Source organism: Neomonachus schauinslandi, chromosome 5 (assembly GCF_002201575.2).
Source record: "Neomonachus schauinslandi chromosome 5, ASM220157v2, whole genome shotgun sequence".
In the NCBI taxonomy this organism is placed as follows: Eukaryota; Metazoa; Chordata; class Mammalia; order Carnivora; family Phocidae; genus Neomonachus; species Neomonachus schauinslandi.
Window position 1 is genome coordinate 92,144,853 of NC_058407.1, and position 23,257 is coordinate 92,168,109.

General features: G+C 42.2%; 1 protein-coding gene across 2 annotated transcripts; it reads left to right on the forward strand.

Annotated features, from left to right (window-relative positions):
* The first annotated feature begins 5,407 nt into the window (after positions 1 to 5,407).
* MANSC1 (MANSC domain containing 1) lies at positions 5,408 to 22,918 on the forward strand. 2 transcript variants are annotated; one of them, XM_021690618.1, is made up of 4 exons: positions 5,408 to 5,536; positions 11,136 to 11,458; positions 14,921 to 15,061; positions 21,679 to 22,918. In XM_021690618.1, the coding sequence occupies exons 2-4, from the start codon at positions 11,236 to 11,238 to the stop codon at positions 22,650 to 22,652; spliced, it is 1,338 nt and encodes a 445-aa protein (XP_021546293.1). In that variant the 5' UTR covers positions 5,408 to 5,536; positions 11,136 to 11,235; the 3' UTR covers positions 22,653 to 22,918. The 2 variants fall into 2 exon arrangements, with proteins under 2 accessions (XP_021546293.1, XP_044770857.1); XM_044914922.1 differs by lacking the exon at positions 5,408 to 5,536 and having other exon boundaries at positions 11,181 to 11,274; positions 11,377 to 11,458.
* The last annotated feature ends 339 nt before the right edge of the window (positions 22,919 to 23,257 follow it).

A 23,257-nucleotide genomic window follows, 5' to 3' on the forward strand; every position in this document is an offset into this window, starting at 1 on the left:
GTTTCTTAAGTGGGCTCCAGAACTCTCCCAGAGCTGTTTTTGTTTGTGGATAACTGTCTAATTGTTGATCTTTTTGTGGGGACAGAGGCTGAGATCTCCTATATCACCATTTTTTTTCCCCACTGAGTAGATAAATAAAATGTGGTATATCCATATAATAGAATATTATTTGCCTATCACCAAGGACTGAAGTACTAAAACATGCTACAACAGGGATAAGCCCTAAAAACATTATTCTACTGGAAAAGATCCCATTACAAAAGATCACATATTATAGTTTCCATTTATATGAAATATCCAAAAGAGGCACTATAGGACACAAAAATAGATTAGTGGTTGCCTAAAGCTGAGGAGGAGGGGTGTGAAGGGGGAAAGAGGGAGTAACTAACTGTTAATGGGTATAGGGGTTTCTTTCTGGGAGTGATGAAAATGTTCAAAATTTATTGTTGTGGTGATTGTACAACTTTGTGAATATATTAAGAACCACTGAATTGTACCATTTATTTTTTTTAAGATTTTATTTATCTGAGAGAGAGAGTGTGAGCACAAGCAGGGGGGAGGGGCAGAAGGAGAGGGAGAAGCAGACTCCCCACTGAACAGGAATGGGGCTCCATTCCAGGACCCTGAGATCATGGCCTGAGCCCAAGGCAGACACTTAACTGACTGAGCCACCCAGGAGCCCCTAAATTGTACAATTTAATTAGGTGAATTTTATGGTATGTGAATAATATCTCAATAAAGCTGTTATCAGAGAAAGGATATAGAAATACAAAAGGTCTTCATTCCTTGAGTCAACATTTATTGGTAACCTATAATGTGCCAGGCATTTCCTAGAGGCTAGGAATAAATGATCCAACAAGATCCCATCCCTATCCTTAGGAAGCTTACAGTCTGGGAGTGAGAAAATTAATTAGGCATTTATAATTAAGGATTCTGCCGGAGGGGCTTTAGAGGTAGAAGACATTTGGAACCAATGCCTTTTTGCACCTTTAAAATCATTTCCACATGAACAGCAACCTATGTGACTTATATACACAATTGAACAGTCTTTTTGGGTTTATAAAGCACTTTCATAATGATGAGGGAAACAAAAGCAAGAGAAATGTGGCTTAAATTAAATCTCCTTACAGCTTGCAGCCCACTGATAGATACCTGACACATGAGAGGAACCCATGGTTGCCTTAATGCCTTAATGTTTATGTTTTATTAAAGACTACAAGTAACCTTAACAGCAGCTGGCCCCTCAAGGTCCTGAAGGCCTTCCTTCCAAATTCCTTAGAGACTTACGCTCTCCCTAACCCCCGCTAATTAAAAAATATATATAATCAGTCACTCCTCACAATCCCAGTGCAGCTCTTTCTGCCTACAGGTCCTGTCCCTGTGCTATAATAAAATCACCTTTTTGCACCCAAAAGGTCTCAAGAATTCTTTCTTGGCTGTTCGCTCACAAACCCCAAAACTTCCAAATTTCATCAATAATATTGGCCCTATATGACCTGCCTATAAAGTAGATTACACTTTTTGTTTTTTTTTTAAGATTTTATTTATTTATTTGACAGAGATAGACAGCGAGAGAGGGAACACAAGCAGGGGGAGTGGGAGAGGGAGATGCAGGCTTCCCACTGAGCAGGGAACCCGATGCGGGGCTCAATCCCAGGACCCTGAGATCATGACCTGAGGTGAAGGCAGATGCTTAACGACTGAGCCACCCAGGCACCCCAAGATTACACTTTCTTGATTTTACATGGAGGTTAAGGAATTTATTCTTGATCACAAAGCTAATAAGTAATAAAAGCAGGATTCAAATTTTCTGAAACTCATTATGCATCTATCCATTTCAGACCAGCTCCTCCTCCCATATTTCTATATTGCCTGGCACTCCAGCTAGCCGGTCTCCTACACCACAAATCTGCTTACCCCTGCCACCACATCCAACCATCCAGTCACAAATCTGGAGAGCTCTCTCCTTAATTTCTCTTCTAACCTCCACATCCTGTTCAGGGCCTCCTCACTTCTTCCATTTCTTGGAAAGCAGAAGGCTTCTGGCTTCACCTCCTTCAATCCATCCTATATATGGCTGGCAGACAGAATTTTTAGAATATTAATAAAGTATCTGGACCTGCCACTGCCCTATAAAAACCTTCAATAATTCCCCATGGCTTCAGGATAAAGTTTAAAATTTGGCATATGAGAACCTTCTTGCTCTGACCCCCGCCTTTCTCTCTATTCCTCTATGTACATGAGGGAAACTTCATGCCAGTCAGGATGAAATTCCCTGAATACTCACACCATTTTCTCTGTCTGGAATATTTAGCCTTTTTCTCTCCCTCTAACTAACCGAACTTCATCCTTCAAGGTTAACTTACGGTTGAAAACTTAAGTCCACACAAAACTTACACATGGATGCTTGTAGCAGCTTTCTTCACGATTGCCAAAACTTGGAAGCAACCAAGAGGTCTTTCAGTATGTGAATGCATAAACTAGTACATCCAGACAATGGAATATTATTCAATGCTAAAAAGAAACGAGCTATTAAGCCATGAAAAGACATGGGGAAAACAGATGCATCTTACTAAGTGAAAGAAGCCAATCTGAAAAGGCTACGTACTGTATGATTCCAACTATATGACAACTGGAAAAGGCAAAACTATGGCAATAAAAAGAACAGTGATTGCCCGGGGTTGTGGTGGGGGAGGGATGAACAGGCTGAGCACAGAGGATAGTTAGGGCAATGAAAATACTTTGGGGGCACCTGGTTAGGCATCTGCCTTTGGCTCATGTCATGATCTCCAGGTCCTGGGATCAAGCCCCATATTGAGCCCTGCATCAGGCTCTGGGCTCAGTGGGGACTCTGCTTCTCCCTCTGCCTCTTCCCGCTGCTCGTGCTTGCTCTCTCTCTCTCTCTCTCTCTCGCTCTTTATTTCTCTCTGTCTCTATCTCAAATGAATAAAATCTTTTTTTTTAAGATTTTATTTATTTATTTATTTGACAGAAAGAGAGAGAGCACAAGCAGGGGGAGCAACAGAGGGAGAGGGAGAAGCAGGCTCCCCGATGAGCAGAGAGCCCAATGTGGGGCTTGATCCCAGGACCCTGGGATCATGACCCGAGCCGAAGGCAGACGCTTAACCAACTGAGCCACCCAGGTGCCCTGAATAAATAAAATCTTTAAAAAAAAGAAAATACTTTGTGTGATCCTATAGTGGTGGATATATATTATTACACATTTGTCCAAATCCATAGAGTGTAATACACTAAGAGGGAACATAAGGTACACTATGGACTCTGTGTAATTATAATGTGTCAGTGTAGGGTCATTAGTTGCAAGAAATATACCTGTCTGGTGGAGGATATTAACCGGGAAGGCTGTGCGTGTGTGGGGGCAAGAGGTATATGGGAACCTTCTTGTCAATTTTATTGTGAACCTAAAACGGCTCTAAAAAAAATAAATAAAATCTTTTAAAAATATATTAAATTTTTCATTTTCTCCCAGAAGCCCAGATTGCACATCCCTCTTTTGAGATTCCTTAGCATCTTCTATCATTACATTAATTCTTTACACAATAATTGATTTGATTGTCTGTCTTCCCCACTATGAACATCTTGAAGGTAGCTCCAATGTCTTATGGGTCATTCATTCCCCCTGCACGTGTTTAATACATGTTTTGTGACTAAAATGCTTTTTTAAAAAATCTACCTCCACATAAATAGTATCAGGAGAAGAGGATCAAGAATCTTTTCAGGCAATGAGATGAAAAGAGATTTCTAACTTAAACACAGTTCATGTCAGTAGAAAAATTTTTTTCATTATTTTCAGCAGTGTCCTCTGTTCAGTGTCATAACTGAAAAGAATATGTCACTTCAACAATAACAGGTTCAATTGTTTAAAACCCTAAATCTGAAACTTCTAAGTGAAGGAAAGTTCTACTCAAGTGACTAGCAGGGATTATCCTGTGAAGGGACACAAAGCATGTGACCTTTCCCTACCTACACCCTCAAGTATATCATCTGCAGAGATAAAATGTACTGTTTACATCAGTTTTTTGCTGCAACAGCAAAATTACTCCAATGGGAAATCACTCTGGAGTTTCCTTTACTTCGGTAACTTTTTTTCAAAGATTTTATTTATTTGACAGAGAAAGATCGAGAGAGCACAAGCAGGGAGAGAGCGGCACAGGGAAAGGGAGAGGGAGAGGCAGACTCCCGGCTGAGCAGGATGGGGAGTGGATCCCAGGACCCCCGGATTTTGACCCCAGCAGAAAGGCGGACACCTAACCACTGAGCCACCCAGGAGCCCATGGTAAGTAACTCTTTGAAACCAAATATTTGCAACATTTTTGTAATTCAAGAGTAGGTCATCCTCTGGATACAACTGGTAGAGTTAATTTCATTCAAAGGACCTTTGTCACATGTATTCTCAGTCAACATATCCCTCCTAACAGCTATTGGTTAAAACCAGAACGGCTGTATCAGGCCTAGAATAAAAAGTTACAATGGCTTAATGCTTTAGGTTTGAAAGCTCTTCACACGGAGCAGGTGGAGATGTTGCCTAAGGTTTGGACGTTCTGCGAGTTAATTATCAGTGGTTTGGTAAAGTTGCATCTGTTTGCACTTATACAGCGGTGGGGGTGAGCGAGCACGGATTAGAAACACTTCTACAACCTATGCCCGAGTAGTTCCTTTCCATTCATTCACTCAACAAATACATTTTAGTTAAATATTTATTGAGTACCTATTACATGCCAGGTACTATGCTAAATGTCAGGGGATACGTTTTAATAACTATAGCAGGCACCATTATTTTCATTGTTATCTATACCTGTAAACAGTAAATCCGGGAGAAATCCGGATGCCCTCGCTGAGGCTGGACTGACAGGATGTTTAACTGGAGAACTGCCAACTCTAATTGAGGACCCTGCACGCCTGGAGTGATCGAAACAGAATTCCCATAACCAGGCCCCAGACAGAAAGCCCTGTGAACTCCTAAGTGGAGAAACTGCGCTCAGAGGTAGCTCTGCGAAGGGGAACTGGACCAGGACACAGCCGGGAGAGGCAGCCTGCAGTGCACAAGTTTTGTACTGTTGGACTTTCCTCTGGTGTGATCGCGCGTTCTGTGGACGAGCGGGCGCCGCTGCAGACCTGCGGACACCCCCGCGGGTCGCGCGCACGCCCCCCGCACGGGGAAGCTGCCGGGCGGGGGTTGGGGGGCAGCAGCCGGCGCGGTCTGGGGCTCAGCGCGATCGCGGGGTGCCGGGAGCCGCTGCAGGGAGGGGCTCCCGGGGGACCGCGCTCCCAGTGGAGGGGAAGCAGCTCCGGGTTGCAGGGCAGGAATGTGCCCTTCCCGGCCAACTTTCGGCCGCCGCAACGGAAGCAGGAACTGGCTAAGCACACAACCCGCGGGCAGGGGGGAGCTGCGGAGCATCCCTGCCGCCCTCGCCGAGACCCGCGCGCCGATCTGCAGCTCCTGGCCCGCGAGCGCGCCGGGGCTGTTCCCTCGCCCGGGTAGGACACCGGGGCCCCCGGGGCCTGTCGTTGCCAGGTAAAGGCGTCGCCGCCTCCCCCTCCAGGCGGACCGCTGAGAGCGAGCCCCCCCCCCCCCCCCGCGCCCCGTCCTTTCCTGGCGCTCCCTTCTACCTCTCCCCGAGCGCCAAGACCCGGGCTGGGACGAGGAAGGGCTGGCCCGGGTGTTGGTGGGGCTGCGGACCCCCCAGAGGGGATCTCCAGCCTCGCGCAACAGCACCTGTCATAAACGGCACTGGCTCCGCGTCGTCATCAGGAGAGGCTGAAGAACGCTCAGTAAGCGACATGCATTTCCTCAAAGGAAGGGAAAGAAAATGATTTCCAGTATTTGGCACAGTTGTGTACAAGTGCGTTTTAGTGACGGTAGTAAGCAGGCGTTAAAGCTCAGGTGCTTCCTCTCGCTCCCACCTGTATCCTTTCCCCCCTACCTTTCAATGGAATTCAACTTGGCTGTGGACCTTTAAGGCCTAAGTAATGATGATTAGAAGAATTACTTTACCTAATAGTTGTTGAGCATCTTTAGCGAGAAAATCTCTTCAGGACTTCTTACAGTCCAGGTGCTAAAAAGGTGCTGCGTACAGAAAGCACAGTTCCTACCCCATCCCCTCGCTTAGTTCCGGCTTCTCTGCAAGAACTCCAGGAAAGACTGTCAGAATCCATTCAAAGTAAAGTATGGGCCTGGTTTTCCTCTTTCGTTCCTGTTTGGTTTTCTGGATGGCTAGAAAAAAGACTTGGGAAATGTGACAGCATAAAAAGATAACTCGTGCCAGGATTCTTTTTTTTTTTTTTTAAGATTTTTTATTTACGTATTTATTTGACAGAGAGACACAGCAAGAGAGGGAACACAAGCAGGGGGAGTGGAAGAGGGAGAAGTAGACTTCCCGCTGAACGGGGAGCCCGATGCGGGGCTCGATCCCAGGACCCTGGGATCATGATCTGAGCCAAAGGCAGACGCTTAACCGACTGAGCCACCCAGGCGCCCTGTGCTAGGATTCTTAACCTGGAGAAGCCCTGGATAGTATTCAAAAAGTCTGAGCACTTCAGCAGGAACATTTATTATTTTAGTAGCCTCGAACTGAAATGGAACATGTCCTCTAAGAGGCGCTAGTCAAAGCCATAGGAGAACTAGAGGCAGCTGTAATTTGCCACCAGCAGGAATCACAGGTGTTTTCATATCATATTACTTATTACACGGATCTCAAGTATCCTGTACATTCAACAATCCTTCAAAATTATGGTGGTTTATTAGGGGCGCCTGGGTGGTTCAGTCTGTCGGGCCTCTGACTCTTGATTTCAGCTCAGGTCATGATCTCAAGGTTGTAAGATCAAGCCCCATGGGGCTCCGTGCTCAGGTGGAGTCTGCTTGTCCTTTTCCCTCTGCTCTTCCCCCCACTTGGGCTCTCTCTCTAAAATAAATAAATAAACAAACAAATAAACAAATAAAATCTTCAACATTATGGCAGTTATTAGATATACCACTTGTTATTCACTAGGTTAATAAAGAAGCAGAAAGGGGCACCTTGGTGGCTCAGTCGTTAAGCGTCTGCCTTAAGCTCAGATCCTGGTCCCAGAGTCCTGGGATAGAGCCCCGCATCGAACCCCGCACCGGGCTCCCTGCTCCCTGCTCGGCTGGAAGCCTGTCTCTCCCTCTCCCACTCCCCCTGCTTGTGTTCCCTCTCTCGCCGTGTCTCTCTTGGTAAAATAAATAAAAATCTAAAAAAAATAATAAACATAAATATCCCACAATTGTTTCTATTTTGACTGAAAATGGGACTAATTTTTTTTTAAAGATTTTATGTATTTAAGAGAGAGCATGAGGGGTGAGGGAGGGAGAGGGAGAGCCAGACTCCCCACTGAGCGAGGAGCCTGATGTGGGGCTCTATCCCAGTGACCTGAACTGAAGGCAGCCGCCTAACCAACTGAACCACCAGGCACCCCTGAAAATGGGGTTAATAATGGGATCTATCTCATAAGGATTGGAATCTATCTCATTAGGATTCTTTTTTTTTTTTTTAAGATTTTATTTATTTATTTGACAGAGAGAGACACAGCGAGAGAGGGAACACAAGCAGGGGGAGTGGGAGAGGGAGAAGCAGGCTTCCCGCTGAGCAGGGAGCCCGATGTGGGGCTGGATCCCAGGACCCTGGGATCATGACCTGAGCTGAAGGCAGACGCTTAACGACTGAGCCACCCAGGCGCCCCTCATTAGGATTCTTGTAAGGATTAGTTGACGTGACACATGTAAAGTGCTTAGTATAGAGACTGGCACCTGAGAAACATAAATGTTACTCATTTGACTGTTTATAAAAATTGGACACAATAGCAAGGAAGATATTGGACTTGTACTGTTACTGTATATGGGTAATATATGTTTTTTTTTTGCTTTTTAATTTTTTTACTAACATCTATTTGTTTATATTAGAGATCAGTCTTTTTTTTCTTTTTTAAGATTTTATTTTTAAGTTATCTCTACACCCAGTGTCAGGCTCAAACTTACAACCCTGAGATCAAGAGTTGCATGCTCCCTGAACTGAGCCAGTGAGGTTCCCCAATATTAGGGACTCTTTGTATTGTACAGTTATGTGGGTTTTGACAAATGTAAAGACAAACAAACAAACAAAAAACAACCATTACAGTAGCCTATAGAATAACCTCACTATAAAAATCCCCTGTGCTCCACCTATTCATCCCTCCCTTCCTCTGCCTAGCAACCACTAATATTTTTACTGTTGATGTAGTTCTGCCTTTTCCAGAATGTCATATAGTTGACAAGGAGTCATACATTTCAGACTGGCTTCTTTCACTTAGCAATATGCAATTATGTTTCCTCTATGTCCTTTTGTGGCTTGATAGCTCATCTCTTTTTACTACTGAATAATATTCTACTGTATGGATATACCACATTTTGTTTATCCATTCACCTATTGAAGGAACATCTTGGTCGTTTCCAGTTTTTGGCAATGATGTATAAAGTTACTATAAACATTTGTATGTAAATTTTTGTAGGATTTGGTAGTGTCAGTTTTCTGGATTTTAGTCATTCTAATAGGTGTATAGTAGTATCTCACTGTTTTAATTTGCAGCTCCCTGATGACTATGATGTTAAGCACCTTTTCATTTGCTTATTTATCATCTGTATATCTCCTTTGGTGTGGTGTCTGTTCAGATACTTTGCCCATTTTTTATTGGGTTGTTTTCTAAGTTTTAAGAGTTCTTTGTATATTTTACCTACTAGTCCTTTATCAGGTATGTGTTTTGCAAATATTTCTCCCAGTCTGAGGCTTATCTTTTTTATTTTCTTAGTGTCTTGGGCAGAGCAGAAGTTTTAATTTTAATGAAATCCAACCTATCCAGTTTTTTCTTTAGTGGATTGTGCTTTAGGTATTATATCTAAAAACTCATTGCTTAATCTTAAGTTCCAAAGATTTTCTCCTATGTTATATTCTAGGAGGGTTTTATTTTTATTGTAAAGATTTTATTTTTAAGTAATCTCTACACGCAGCGTGGGGCTCAAACTCACAACCCCCTGAGACCAAGAGTCACATGCTCTACCAACTGAGTCAGCCAGGTGCCCCTGTAGGAGTTTTATAATTTTACATTTTATATTTAGGTCTATGATCCATTTTGAGTTAATTTTTGTAAATGACGGAAGGTTTGTATCTAGATTTATCTTTTTGCATATGGGTTCTAGCACCATTTTTGAGAAGGCTATCCTTTCTCTATTGAATTGCCTTTGCTCTTTTGTTAGACATCAGTTGACTGAATTTGTGTGGGTCTATTTCTGGGCTTATTATTATGTTCTATTTTTCTGTTCTTTCTATTCTTTTGGCAGAACCACACTGTCTTGATTACTGTAACTTATATACCAAGTACTGAAGTTAGGTAGTGTGAATTCTCCAACTTTGTTCTTCTTCAGTATTGTGTTGGCCATTCTGGGCCTTTCTGCATTTCCATGTAAACTTTAAAATCAACACTTTAAGTCATGCCTGGGTGGCTCAGTTGATTAAGTGTCTGACTCTTTTGGCTCAGGTCATGATGTCAGGGTCGTGAGATTGAGCCCTGCGTCCAGCTCCATGCTCAGTGGGGAGTCTGCTTGAAATTACCTCTCTCCTTCTCCCTCTACCTGCCCCCCCCCAACATGTGTTCTCTCTCTCTCTCAAATAAATATATCTTTAAAAAAAAAATCAAAACTTTAAAATTGTTGAGATCCCCAAAATAACTTGCTGGGAACTTTATTGGGATTACACTGAATCTATAGGTCAAGTTGGGAAGAATGGATATCTTAATACCGAACATGGAACATCTCTCCATTTACTTGGATTTTCTTTGCTATTTTACATCAGAGTTTTGTAGGAATATTTTAAAAACTACTTTGATAATTATATTGCATACAACTGTCTCCCTTTGTAATCATATATATTTAAAATTTGTATTTTAAAATATGTCTCTCAGAAAAAATTCTAAGCTTCACCAGACTATCAAAGGGGTTGGATTCATGACCAAACAAGAAAAGGAAGAAGAAGATTCAAGAAGCAGTAATTCTTTCTTTCTTTTTTTTAAGAGAGAGTGCTTGTGTGTGAGCAGGGGAGGGGGGGAGAGGGAGAGGGAGAGAGAGAATCCCATGGGGCTCGATCTCACAACCCTGAGATCATGACCTGAGCCGAAATAAGAGTCGCTTGCTTAACTGACTGAGCCACCCAGGTGCCCCAAAGAAGTAGTACTTCTGCTCTAGACTATCATTCAGTGAACAATTTGTATTCTGGAAATGAATGAGTTCCCTCTACTGACCAGCTAACTGTTAGAATTAAATTATTAGAGTTACCTATCTCTGGTTTGATACCTAAGGAGAGGCAGCAACAAGAAAGACAGCCCCAGTTTCCTCATCTATTAATGAGGAAAATAATAGCTTTTTTTGCAGAGCTAGTATAAGGATTAAATAGGACGATATATGTATATTTCATAGCACATTGCCTACCACCTAGTAGGTGATTTAAAAATGCTACTTGTTATTACCAAGAAAGAAACCATGGTCAAGCGTATTATCGCTGCTTTATCAGTGACTAGAAATTTTGTGTCCCCTCCCCTCCTGGTTAGGAGAAGCAAGAAGAAAAAGGATTCTAGAACTTGGGGGCAGGCCTGCTGTTTATACCTCTTCCATCATAGACACTGGTCAGCTTTTAAGCATTGATGGGTTAGTATATGTGTTTGTGCTAATTAGTTCTTTACCAAGCTTTTTTCCTAAGATTTATTTATTTATTTTAGAGAGACAGTGCACAGGGGGTAGGGGCAGAGGGAGAGAGGGAGAGAGAATCTCAAGCAGACTCTCTGCCGAGCATGGAGCCTGATTCGGGGCTTGATCTCATGACCTTGAGATCATGACCTGAGCTGAAATCAAGCGTTGGATGCTCAACCAACTGAGCCACCCAGGCGCCCCTATTTACCAAGTTTTTAATGAGAGATTGTCTTGATCTATTAAAAGTGAAACATAAAAAAATGCTTGTTTATTTCTGTTTTAAAATCATGTATTGTTTACACTGACTTGAAGGAAATGAACTATATCTTCGCTAGATTTATTAAAAGAAACAAAACTCATTGCTGATGTTTTATTTTTGTTCTAGAGAGAAATTCCATGATCTGTACAATCTTCTTGAAGCAAACTCAGACCAGAGGGAGGATTATCCTTGACCTTTGAAGACTAAGACTAAACTGAAATTTAAAATGTTCTTTAGGGACAAATGGAGCTTGACTTACACTTGTGTAATAATTTGTTTCCTGACACTAAGGCTGTCCACCAGTCAGAATTGCTCTACCAAGAGTTTAGAAGATGTTGTCATTGACATCCAATCATCTCTTTCTAAGGGAATTAGAGGCAATGAACCCATACATACATTAACTCAGGAAGACTGCATTAATTCTTGCTGTTCAACAAAAAACGTAACAGGTAAGTAATAGTCTCTTGGCAGCTCTTCATTCCAAGTGTTTTGTGACATGAGTAGCTGGTTGATGTGGCTGCAGAGATTATCCTAGTGATTCTCAGTGGGGTAGAAATGTGGGTAACAAAACCACTGGGAGAATGTTCCACAAGCGTGTCCTCTCCTCCCCTAAGCTGAGGCAAAGTTACTGATGAGTGTGTGTGTGTATCACAGGTGTCTGGTTAGAAAAAAGGCTGAGAACCACTGGTGCTATGTCCTAATAGGTATCTAAGATGTTTCCAATATCTTAGAAACAAAAATCCTTAAGGGACGTGGGAAGTTGTTTGGTCGGACCCATTCACGTGACACAGAAGGAAACTGAGGCCCACAGGTTTGAACCACACCTTTGCATATTTCAAGTTTCAGATCTATGACTTGAAAAAGAAACAGTGAAACAGTGATCATTTTTCAGGTGTTTATGATCCTGTTCTAACTCCCTAAATGAAAAATAAATGAACAAACAACAACAGCAACAAAAAAACACACACAAAATTTATTGAGCACCAAATGCCTTGCCAGGTGCTGGAGACAAAACAATGAATAAGACGGACAGGGTCTTGCCATCAAGGGGCCTAGAAGAGCTAGTGAACACTGGACTAATGGTTCTTACCTCACTTATTAGCCAACCAAATCATGTGTTTTCTTTTATATCTTTAGTTTCTTTTCTTTCTATAATGGGTGTGGTATAGTAAGAAATATATGCATATAATCTTTGTTCTTGGTTCCTGGCACAGAGCTCCTAAAAACCTTGCAATTTCCTAAGCAGAGGAAGCTTCTTTTGTTATTCATTATAAGCCCTTTTCGACCATGCCTGAATTTGTGCTAATAGCTCCAGGGTGGGTACTGGTCGCAAGAGAGACCAAGCCTTGATTAGAATTTTGGAACTTTCAGCCCCACCCCCACCTCCAAGTAAAAAAGAGGGGCTGGAGATTAAATTCAGTCACCAACGGCCAATGATTTAATCAATTATGCCCACATAATGAAATCTCCATAAAAATCCTGAAACCATAGTTTTAGGCAGCTTCCAAGTTGGCGAACACATCCACGTGTCCGGGACGGTTGTGCACTCCAGCTTCCCTAGGACAGAAGCTCCTGCAGTCAGGACACTTCCATACCTTGCCCTTTCTACCCTTCATCTGGCTGTTCATTTCTGTCTTTTACAACAAAATGTAATAGTAAGTATAGCTTTTTCCTGAGATCTGTGAGTAGTTCTAACAAATTATCAAACCTGAGGTAAGGGGTTGTGGGAACCTGAATTTATAGCCACACTGGGCAGAAGTGTGAGTAACCTAGGACCTGATACTTTTTACTATTATTATTATTATTATTACTATTATTTGAGAGAGAGAGCGCACAAGCCAGGGGACAGGGAGAAACAGACTCCCTGCTGAATAGGGAGCCCCCACAGGGCTCAATCCTAGGACTCTGAGGTCATGACCTGAGCCTAAGTCAGACGCTTAACCAACTGAGCCACCTAGGCGTCTCCCTAGGACCTGATACTTTTGACTGGCGTCTAAGTGAGGACAGTCTTATGGGACTGAGCCCTTAAGCCTGTGGAGTCTGATGATAACTCCAGGTAGTTAGTGTAAGAATTGAATTGAGTTGTAAGATAGATGGTGTCAGAGAATCAGAGAATGGAGAATTAGTGTGGAAACAATACCACATATTTATTTGATGTCAGGAGGACAAAAAAAAAAAAAAACCCTTCAGTGGTCGTCTCAAACTTGGCAGTGTGCTTTTGGACATTCTTTATAGACTGATTTATGGAAATTACAGAGATTTAATTTAAATTTCCAGTTTTTCTTTAAATGTTATCAACATTTATGTGAAACAGAAAATCATCTGCAAACAGGACTGAATGCTGTGTGGGTGTCTGCTGGCAAAACAGGAAACCTTGCTTTGCTTTTCAGTTCCATAATGGGTGTTCAGTAAGAAATGGGGGTTTGCTGCTTTATTGTACAAGCAAAATTACTGTTACTGCTTTACTGTAAGCAGAGGTAATTGTGGGTCTCATTTAATGGATCTCAGACTTTTTCCTCATTTATTGAGCAATGACCTTTAACTGCTTAGGGTTCAAAAAAGCACTTTGATAATTTGCTTGGAGTCACAGCCGCTAGAAGAATGCCTGGAAGTACAAAGGACACAAGATTTTGCATACAACTTGGGGGCTTATGGACCCTCCCCTTTACCTATGTGCCCCCCAAAAAATGGTATTGCAGAATTATCCCATTGCTGAGAAAGGAAAAGCTAAAGTACCTTTCTTATTGCCTGAGTGATGGGGAGCCAACATGATCAGATCCCCACAGAAGCTCACTGAGTCTTATTTCCAAATGTGGGAATCAAGGTTGATCCTAACCATTGCCTGATTTGAAGATGTGGTTCTGATGGCCAGTTATGCAGGGTTTCTTCCCAAAGCTTTCCTGAGATATATTGGGCACATAATATTGTGTAAACTAAAGATATACAGTGTGATGATTTGATGCATGTATGTATTATGACATGATACCAGAACAAGGTTAGTTAACACATGGTTGTGAGTGTGTGTGTGTGTGTGTGTGTGTGTGTGTGTGTGTGTATGGTGAGAAAGAGCATGCATTTTTAATAATTAGTCTATATGCCTGTTAACCTTCATCCTGACCAGGGATATACTGATCCCTCAAGGGTCATAGGCCAAGAAGTGGGACTGTACTAGACTGAGGCCAAAGCCAACTCTAGGCCATAATGAATAGAAAGTATAACTTCTATTGGGCAGAAGAGGAAGAGAAAAAGAAGTCAGAAATAAAAGCTAAGAGTAAAAAGCCAGAAAGGAAGGAAAATGGAAAAGCAGAAATAAGGAAGAGTAGAAATGTGAAGAAAAAAAATCAAAAGAAGAATTGTACTGATAAAAGTAAAAAATGGACTTTGTATTCCATACACTAGTCAGACCCTTTGTGGAAGGAGGCATGATAGGATGATGCTGAATTTAGTAATTCTACCCAAGAAAGTCAGACTCATGGCTTCATAGGTGTCTGAGATAGGTGTCTGCCTTCTGGATACAAGAGATAGATGAAATCATTAGGTTAGATCCATTTCCTAAGTCCCACCTCAGTTGTGGGTTGTGTAAAGATTGTGAAGTCAGTATTTCTGTGGATGTTTCCATGGATATTTTAGCCAATGGAAGGCTTATCTAAAGAATTAAATGTATTATTTAAAAAAAAAAATTAAATGTACTACCTAAAGTTGGTTTTGCCAGAATTACCTTAATGCAGATGTTTAAACCCAAGGTCTTTACAAATTGCTTTACGAGACTAAGGAAGAGGAAATGAGTCAGCGGTCAGCCAGCAAATGAACAATGTGAAGGAAGGTGTTTGTGTTGGATAGCAGAATAAATCATTGCCTCCTCTTTAAAATCTCCTATTTCAGTATAATGCTTACAAAGCCTTTCATTGCAGGAGACAAAGCATGTAACTTGATGATCTTCGACACTCGAAAAACAGCTAGACAGCCCAACTGCTACCTTTTTTTCTGTCCCAGTGAGGAAGCTTGTCCACTGAAACCAGCAAAGGGACTTATGAGTTACAGGATAATTAGAGGTAAGAATAGCATTGTTCTTTTTCTTTGGTGATTGGAATTATTTAAGGATGTGGTTCATGTGAAAGATTTTCTACAAAAGAGTCTAAGTAAAACTACCAAAAGTGGTCATAAATACAGAGGCACACTGGAAAACTCTCATGATTTAAAGTTCAGTTTATTAAATCAACCATCTTTTTTCCAATGAAAGATCTCCAAATGAGAGTATTTTGTGTTGTGTAGCTTTTGTTTTTACCTTCCTGAGATAAAATTCCAGTATGTTTGTCTTCAGTTTCCAATTATTTTATAATAACATTAGCTGAAATCAAACACACTGGATTTTATTATCCAGACCTGGAGGGAAGTTCATTCAAGAAGTATTTACTGTGCATCTACCATGTGCCAAATTCTGTGCAAGGCATTGGAAATATAGTCTCCGTACTAAACATATTTGTTCAGAATACAGAAAATAAACAACTGAAAAATAATATAATTATTCGGATATGTCTTGGTGAGATTTTGGCTTGTTAGTTTTTCAAGATGAAATGCTTTTGGTATCAAGTTTCCTTTTATTTAAGTTTTAGAAAGTTTTTGTCATTACACCCTTGATGATTAATAATATTCTATTTGTTCATTTACTAAATAAACAACAAATGTTACTTAGCATCTCCTACGTGCCAAACATTTATTCTGCCCTAAGGACACAAAAATATAACACTAAACATGAAAAACAAGGTCCTTACCTCTGGAACTTACGTTTTAGGAGAGACAATAATCATCATAAATAAGTAATCAAGAAAAATATAGTCACAAGTGCTATGCGGATGAGAAAAGACAATGTAATAGATGATCACTGAGTGGACTGTCTTGATTAGGTGATCAGAGGAAGCATCTGTGAAGAAGTAACCCCTCGACTGAGATCTGAACAGTAAGAAGTCAGATGTGAGATCTGAGAAGAACTTTAGGCAGAGGAAATAGCCCATTCCAATATCCTGAGGCAGAATAGTTTTGGAGTATTGAAGAACAAACACTTCAGTCCCAGCTGGCTGACTCATAGTGAACCATATAAAGAGTGATATGCAAGAAGTTTGAAAAGCGGGGAGGTCACATAAAGCTTTGGAAGCCAGAGTAGGAAGTTCTTATTTTAGGTGCTTAACAGGAAGCCGTTGGGAGTTTTTGAGCAGACATGTATTGTGGTGTTTTCAAGGTGATTTCGCAAAGCTCGCTGGGACTGCTCAACTGGGGACGGACAAAAATGCGGCAGCAAGAGGGGCAGTGGGAAGACTGGATAGGAGGTGGGGCAAGATCCCAGCGAAACACCATGGCATTGTGGACCAGGGAGGTGGCAAATGAGGTAGAGAGAAGTAAATATACGGCCATTTCAGAGGTAGAACTGACAGGACTTGCCGATGGGGTGGGGTGGGGGGTGACAACAGGGAAGAGAGAAGCATTCGAGTTGAGTCCTAGCTTGAGTGTCTACATGGATGTTGGCACCATCTACTGAGCTGGAGAAGGTTTGAGGAGACTGGTTTTAGGGTTGGGAGGGGGAGTGCAATCAAGGGTTCTCTCTCTCTCTTTTTGAAGATTTTATTTATTTATTTGAGAGAGAGAGAGAGAGAGAACAAGAGGGGGAGCAGAGGGAGAGAGAGAGAGCAGACTCCGTGTTGAGCGTGGAGCCTGACGGGGGGCTCAATTCCAGGACCCTGAGAGCATGACCTGAGCCGAAATCAAGAGCCGGTCACTTAACTGATTGAGCCACCCAGGCACCCCTCAAGGGTTCTCTCTTGACTGTGTTATGTGTGAGGTACTTTGGGGAATGAACTACCCAGGGTGCCTGGGCACAGACTCTGCTTTGTCCTCTGGGTGAGCCTGTGTCAGAGTTCTGGTTAATGAACTAGATGTATCAAACATTCCTTTAAGCAGGAACGTAAAGCACAAATTATTTGTGTAAATTCTTCCCAAGTAGGAATATAAACCCAAGTATAAGAAAACTTGCACAGGGTGCAAAGTTTCAGTTCTGCAAGATGAAGAAAGTTCTGGAGATGGGTGAGGGTGATGGTTGCAGAGCAAAGTGAATATACTCAATGCCACTGAACTATATACTTAGAAAGAGTTAAAGTGTATGTACAATCGTGTGTACAATAACGTAAAATAATGTACATGTACAATGTAAAATGATTTTTAAAAACACGAGGCATAGAATAAATGAGGCTTCTCAAAACACTCAAGACCTTACTTTACTTGGACAGTGTCTTGTCCTGCCCCCTCCCCAGAGTGGCTGCCCCTGATCTGTGTGGCTCCTTCACTTCGTGCCTGTATATATATATATCATCTTGGCTAAAAACATTGGGGCCTCCAGGGTGGTGGTGATACTTCTTGCTGTCCTCTTTCATCACCTGGACCATTGCATTAGACAGCCAGGGGTGGTATCTAGCAGGAGATGGATATCCCAGTCTTAGTCTCCAAAGAGGTCAGGGCTCAAGACACTGATTGGAACGTTTGTTCTTCTCCTTCTGGAACTCCCATCATATGGAAGCTGGACCATAACGTTCTGCCTCTGTTATTCCTTCTCACTACCTCTTCATTCTGTCCCTTCTTCCACTATCCATGTGCTTCCCTATATCTGTCTTCTATTTTGTCATTAAAGCACAATGTCAAAGAAATTACAGGTAATTTACTCCAGTAATTCTACGTCCCTAAAATCTAAAGACACAACACCAAAACAAGAAAAAGCTATTGGTTTGAAGTTGTTTATTGTATAATTAGTTTAAAGTGAAAAACTAGAAGTAGCATAAATGTCCAATTGCCAGAGAATGATTGGGTGTAAAATATGATGGATCCACTTGAGAGAATATGATGCAGATGTTAAAAAATAAGTTTGAGGGGGGTGCCTGGGTGGCTCAGTGGTTAAGCATCTGCCTTCAGCTCAGGTCATGATCCCAGCGTCCTCCTGGGGAGTCGACTTCTCCCTCTCCTCTGCTGCTCCCCCTGCTTGTGCTCTCTCTCTCTCTGTGTCAAATAAATAAATAAAATTAAAAAAAAATAAGTTTGAGGTATATAAATAAACAAAATTTCAGGTGAAAAACAGCAGTTGTTTTTCAATTACATGAAAAAAATTTAAGGTATACAGAAATGTTAATAGTCATTAGGACATAATGATAAAAATTATAGTTGAATTTGTTTTATAATTTTCATAATTCTCTGTAATATTGTTGCTTTATAAAGCATGTGTAAAAGAGGGAGTGTGCGGTAAAGATTCTCTCCAGTGGAAATGGGAGAAAAGGGAACTTGGCATGTGTATAAACATTTTCAGGAAGGGTATGAAGGTAATAAAGGGGAATTAGAATCAAACAGTGCCTGTAGCAGCCACCAGGGGGCGCCCTCAGCCCAGAGCAGGTTGCTTGATATCTCAGAGCAAAGTGGCACCAACCCTGGACATAGAATGCCGCTGACTTTTTAATCTACAGGATGTTTAAAAATTAAGTTTGTAATTCTATTTATGAATCTGCCCATGTTGATGGATTAAGATTCCCCATAAAAATAAACTATCTGCTTCCTGTTTAGAGTGAAATTAAATAGATAATCTGTTTGGTGGTTTGTTTCCAGATGAACTCGATTTCCTATAACTGATAGGCTAATATTTACAGACCAAAAGTTTGAAAGATGACAGTGTACTCTCTTCATTCTACAAAACCATTGCAACTTGGCATTATGGAATTTTTTTTTCAGCTTCGTGGTGTGTCATGTCTACCAAGGATTAGAATAGGGGAATTCAGAGATAGAATAAATTGGGAGTCTGTTTGCTCAGTTGGTTTCCAAGGAATAGTCAGTCCCTAAGTTTTTTATTTCGTGAAGTCCCTTGAGACTGAAACTCAAAAGAGGGATTGAGGGCACAGGGCTGTTTCACAGTCCCCTCTGGCTCACCTCTACATGAGCAAGAAAAACACCACACCCCAATGGCAAACATCAGAGGGTGAGGTAAACGGAGCAGGTGTTGAGAATCCCTGTGTGGTTCTAGGATCTTTGCCAATAGATTAATCTTATCAAGAAATGGGACTAGCCCTAGCCTTGCTTTCTTTATGAGCTTGCATTCTTGAGAAAGAAAGCAGCTGTTTTGGTCATTCTTTGTCAATGGCTTTAAGTTCTGAGTTCATACACATCACAGAGCATTTATTTAACTAGTCTTTTTTTTTTTAACTTTAAAATGAAATACGTTGGGGCACCGGGGTGGCTCAGTCAAGTTAAGTGGTGGCCTTTGGCTCAGGTCATGATCTCAGGGTCTGGGTATGGAGCCCCACGTCGGTCTCCCTGCTGGGGGGGGGGGGTCTGCTTGTCCTCTCCCTCTGCCCCTTCCCCCTCCTCGTACTTTCTCTCTCTCTCTCTCAAATAAATAAAATCTTTAAAAAAATTTTAAAAAAAATGAAATGTGTTGAGTCCTGTTCTTTTTTTAAAAAAAATATCTGATACTACCTAAAAATAGAGATGCTGTTTATCTCATGGTGATGTTATATCTGCAAATGTGGTATAACCTGCAGCAGAAACTCTTTCCTTCAGTGTTGTCGGAGGAGAGAGGCATTTCAATCCTCCAAATTCTTTTTTAGGGCAAAGTACTATGTCCTAAAGCAGGTGTCTGCAAATATTTTCTGTTGAGGGCAAAATGATAAGTATTTTAGGCTTTCCAGGCCAGTATTTTAAACTTTATGGGCCATATGCAATCTGTTGTACCTATTCACCTCTGTCCTTGTAGTATGAAGTACCCACAGCCAATGTATAAACAAATGAGCACGGTTACGTGCCAATAAAGCTTTATTTGCAGACACTGAAATTTGAATTTTATGTAATTGTCATGTGTCACAAAATATTATCCTCTTTGATTTTTGTCAGCCATTTAGAAATGTAGATCTTGGCTCATAAGCCATACAAAGAGAAGTGGCAAGGGGCGCCTGGGTGGCTCAGTCAGTTAAAAGTCTGCCTTGGGCTCAGGTTATGATGCCAGAGTCCTGGGATCGAGCCCCACATCAGGCTCCCTGCTCCGCGGGAAGCCTGCTTCTCCCTCTGCCACTCCTCCTGCTTGTGTTCCCTCTCTCGCTGTGTCTCTCTCTATCAAATAAATAAATAAAATCTTAAAAAAATAAGTAAAAAAGAGAGAAGTGGCAAGCCAGATTTGGCCCTCGGGTCATAATTTGCTGACCCCTGTCCTAGATGGACTAATAAGTGACAGTTCTTTTTTTTTTTTTAAGATTTTATTTATTTACGCTTTTGTGGGCAAGCAGGGGGAGGGGCAGAGGGAGAGGGAAAGAGAGAATCTCAAGCCGACTCCACACTGAGCCCGACGTGGGGCTCTATTTCACGACCCTGAGATCATGACCTGAGCCAAAGTCAAAAGTCAGCCGCTTGACCAACTGAGCCACACAGGCGCCCCCGTAAATGACAGTTTGAAAGGACTCTTTGAAGTGTGAAGCTTACAGAGCAGTCAAAGATATTTACAAATCTGAGGTTGTCTCTGGATCTGTTTGTTAGCAGAGGGGAGCGTGGGGTCTGGTTCAGAAACTGGCATTGAGAGGAGTTGAAGAAGAAAAGGGGAAAGAGAACAGAACAATAAACATTAAGAAATTCCTTTTCTTCCTTCCTTGTGTTTGCTGCAGTTCAAATCTAAGTGAAGTGATTAGCCAAGTAGCAGAGTGATACAGAGCAGTTCAGATGATCATTCCCTGCCCCTGATGGCTCCAAAAACCCTTTCCAGTTTGAGCTGTGATGAACGGCGTGTGAGACTAAGAGCACAACTCTAAACTTTCTCTTACCCTGAGGAGGATGAGGCTGGTTCCTCCCCAGCAGCCCCCAGAACTGTGTGATTTTCTGCTCTTTATGTCAGCTCTGTGGCCATCCTAATTGCAAAGATTGGTTCCGTTGTCCTCAGACTGAAGACATTCAGGCTCTGAAATGTTAATCTTTGAGAGTCAAAATTAAATCTCCTGGATGGCCTTGCTCCCCTGAGTGTGGGGCCAAAACCTTTTTTTTTTTTTTAATTGGAAAATGGCACCAATCTTCTGCTGCTGCCTTGGCCTCTGTGCCCTGGGAGGAGACCAGACCTTCCCGCCGGTCCCATCCTCCTCCTCTTTGTGGCAGGCAAATGGCCCGGGTTCTGCCTCGGCTCCTCGTCGCCCCGAGGCCTCTGTTACCGTCCTTGCCTTTGGGCTGCCCTTGCTGTGAAGTCTCTCCTTGGTGATTGCTGGCTTCCCAGGGAGCCTTCTCTCCGCCAGTTCCTGCCATGTCACCCTGGCCCAGCTCTATTCCCTGGCTTTGGCCCCCTACACGTCCCCATGTTCCTAAATCTCCTGAGCTCCTCTTAGCTCCCTTGTTCTGCTCCTCCCACCTCTTCCTTAATTTGCCTGGTCCTCCTCCACACATTTCTCCTCTGTCCCATCACTCTAGAAATAAACCACAGCATCTGGTAGAGAGGCAGTGTCATCAGATTCTGATTTAGCAATTTGTATTTTTCCATTTTGCGCAAGTTTCTACAAAATGTCAAGTTTCAACAGTTTCGGGATTTACTGAACAAGCTGATACGTTTGTCTTTTTTTTAACCTGCCTCAGCTTGGAAATATTTAAGTCTCCTTTTAATTTTCTTTACGTTTTTCAGATTTTCCAACTTTGGCCAGAACTCACTCGCCAAGCGGAGAGTTAACCCAAGAAGATTCTCTCCTCCGTGGCCAGTCTTCACGGGGACTCACTCCCACCCCCGCTCCCGTGACCGGTTATTCAAAGCCCACTGACAGCTTCCGGAGAGAGGCATTTTCTCAGAAGGTCGGATCCTCAGATCACTTGGAGAAACTATTCGAGATGGGTCAAGCGAGTACACCCTTCCCTGTTTATAAAGAAGAAGGCCATTCTCAGAGTTCACAGTTTTCCTCAGAGCAAAAATTATCTCCTCTGCTGCCTGAACATGTGACAACACTCCCCACGACAGGGACGGTTGCCTCTCAGCGGATCACCTCTGCCCCTCCAAAGCCCGCATCGCCCCCCACCGCCAATGCTCCCGGGATACCTTCTGTGACTTCTGAACCAGAGATGGCCACCTCAGCTCCAGCCCTAGCCTCAGGCAAGTCTCAGCCCCCCACAGCCCTCCTGTCTACCATTTTGACCCGTGCTGTGGTTAAACCCAAAACTAGCCTAGCTACAGTAGCTGTTTCAAACACCGTCCCTGAGGCACCCATGGACTGGAAAAGCCCCCCAGAAACGGCACCCTTTCGAGAAATTTCCAACCTCACTTTGAACACAGAGGATGCCCATAATAACCCTGCTACACTTTCTTTGTCAACAGTGGATTCGTCCACTGCTACGCCGCTTTCGTCAAATGTGGATTCTTCTCTGAATAAAACTGCTTCCCAGGAAAATGGGAAGGCCAGACCCGGTGGTTCCTCCCTGAACAGTGTTCCAGAAAGTCAAGACGGCCTTCCATTTGAAAAATGGCTCCTCATCGGAACCCTGCTCTTTGGGGTTCTGTTCCTAGCCATAGGCCTTGCCCTCTTGGGCAGAATGTTCTCGGAATCCCTCCACAGGAGACGTTATTCGAGACTGGATTATTTGATCAATGGGATCTATGTTGACATCTAAGGAGGAAACTAGATGTCTCTTCATTCATGTAGTTACTAGCAGCCCAAACTCAGTGACTTCCTGCTGACTCGCAGATCTTAGCAGGATGTCTGAAGCATCTTGAAGATAGGCAGATGCCCCCTACCACTTTCTTTTTGCTTGGTTTTTGAAGACAAGGGGAGAAAGGACACAAATTAGGTAATTTGAGTGATCTATCTCTAAAATATTTGCTGAAAACAAAGCTCTACCTAAAGTAATAAAGTATAATTGGCATATAAATTCAAAAATGACTGGCTTTTTGCAAGGAAAAGTGGTTAGGACTTTTGGGCTCCAGTTCATTAACATTTCTGGTTCCAGATAAAGTCAACTGTTTATGATATTAATTCTAATGGATTTACTTTCTTTTTTATATGAATTCCAATAAAAGTTATTCCAGATGTATGTCCTTCCAATTAAATATTTGAATAAATCTTTTGTTACTCAGTAATGTTCTTGTAAGTGACACATCCAGCTGGATAACTTTCAATTTATTCCCACCAACAAAATGATTAAATGATGAAAGTATGTGTTCTAAGTTAAAATGACAACCCCCCCCCCTTCCCCATCAGTGAGCAAAGAGGTTCCTT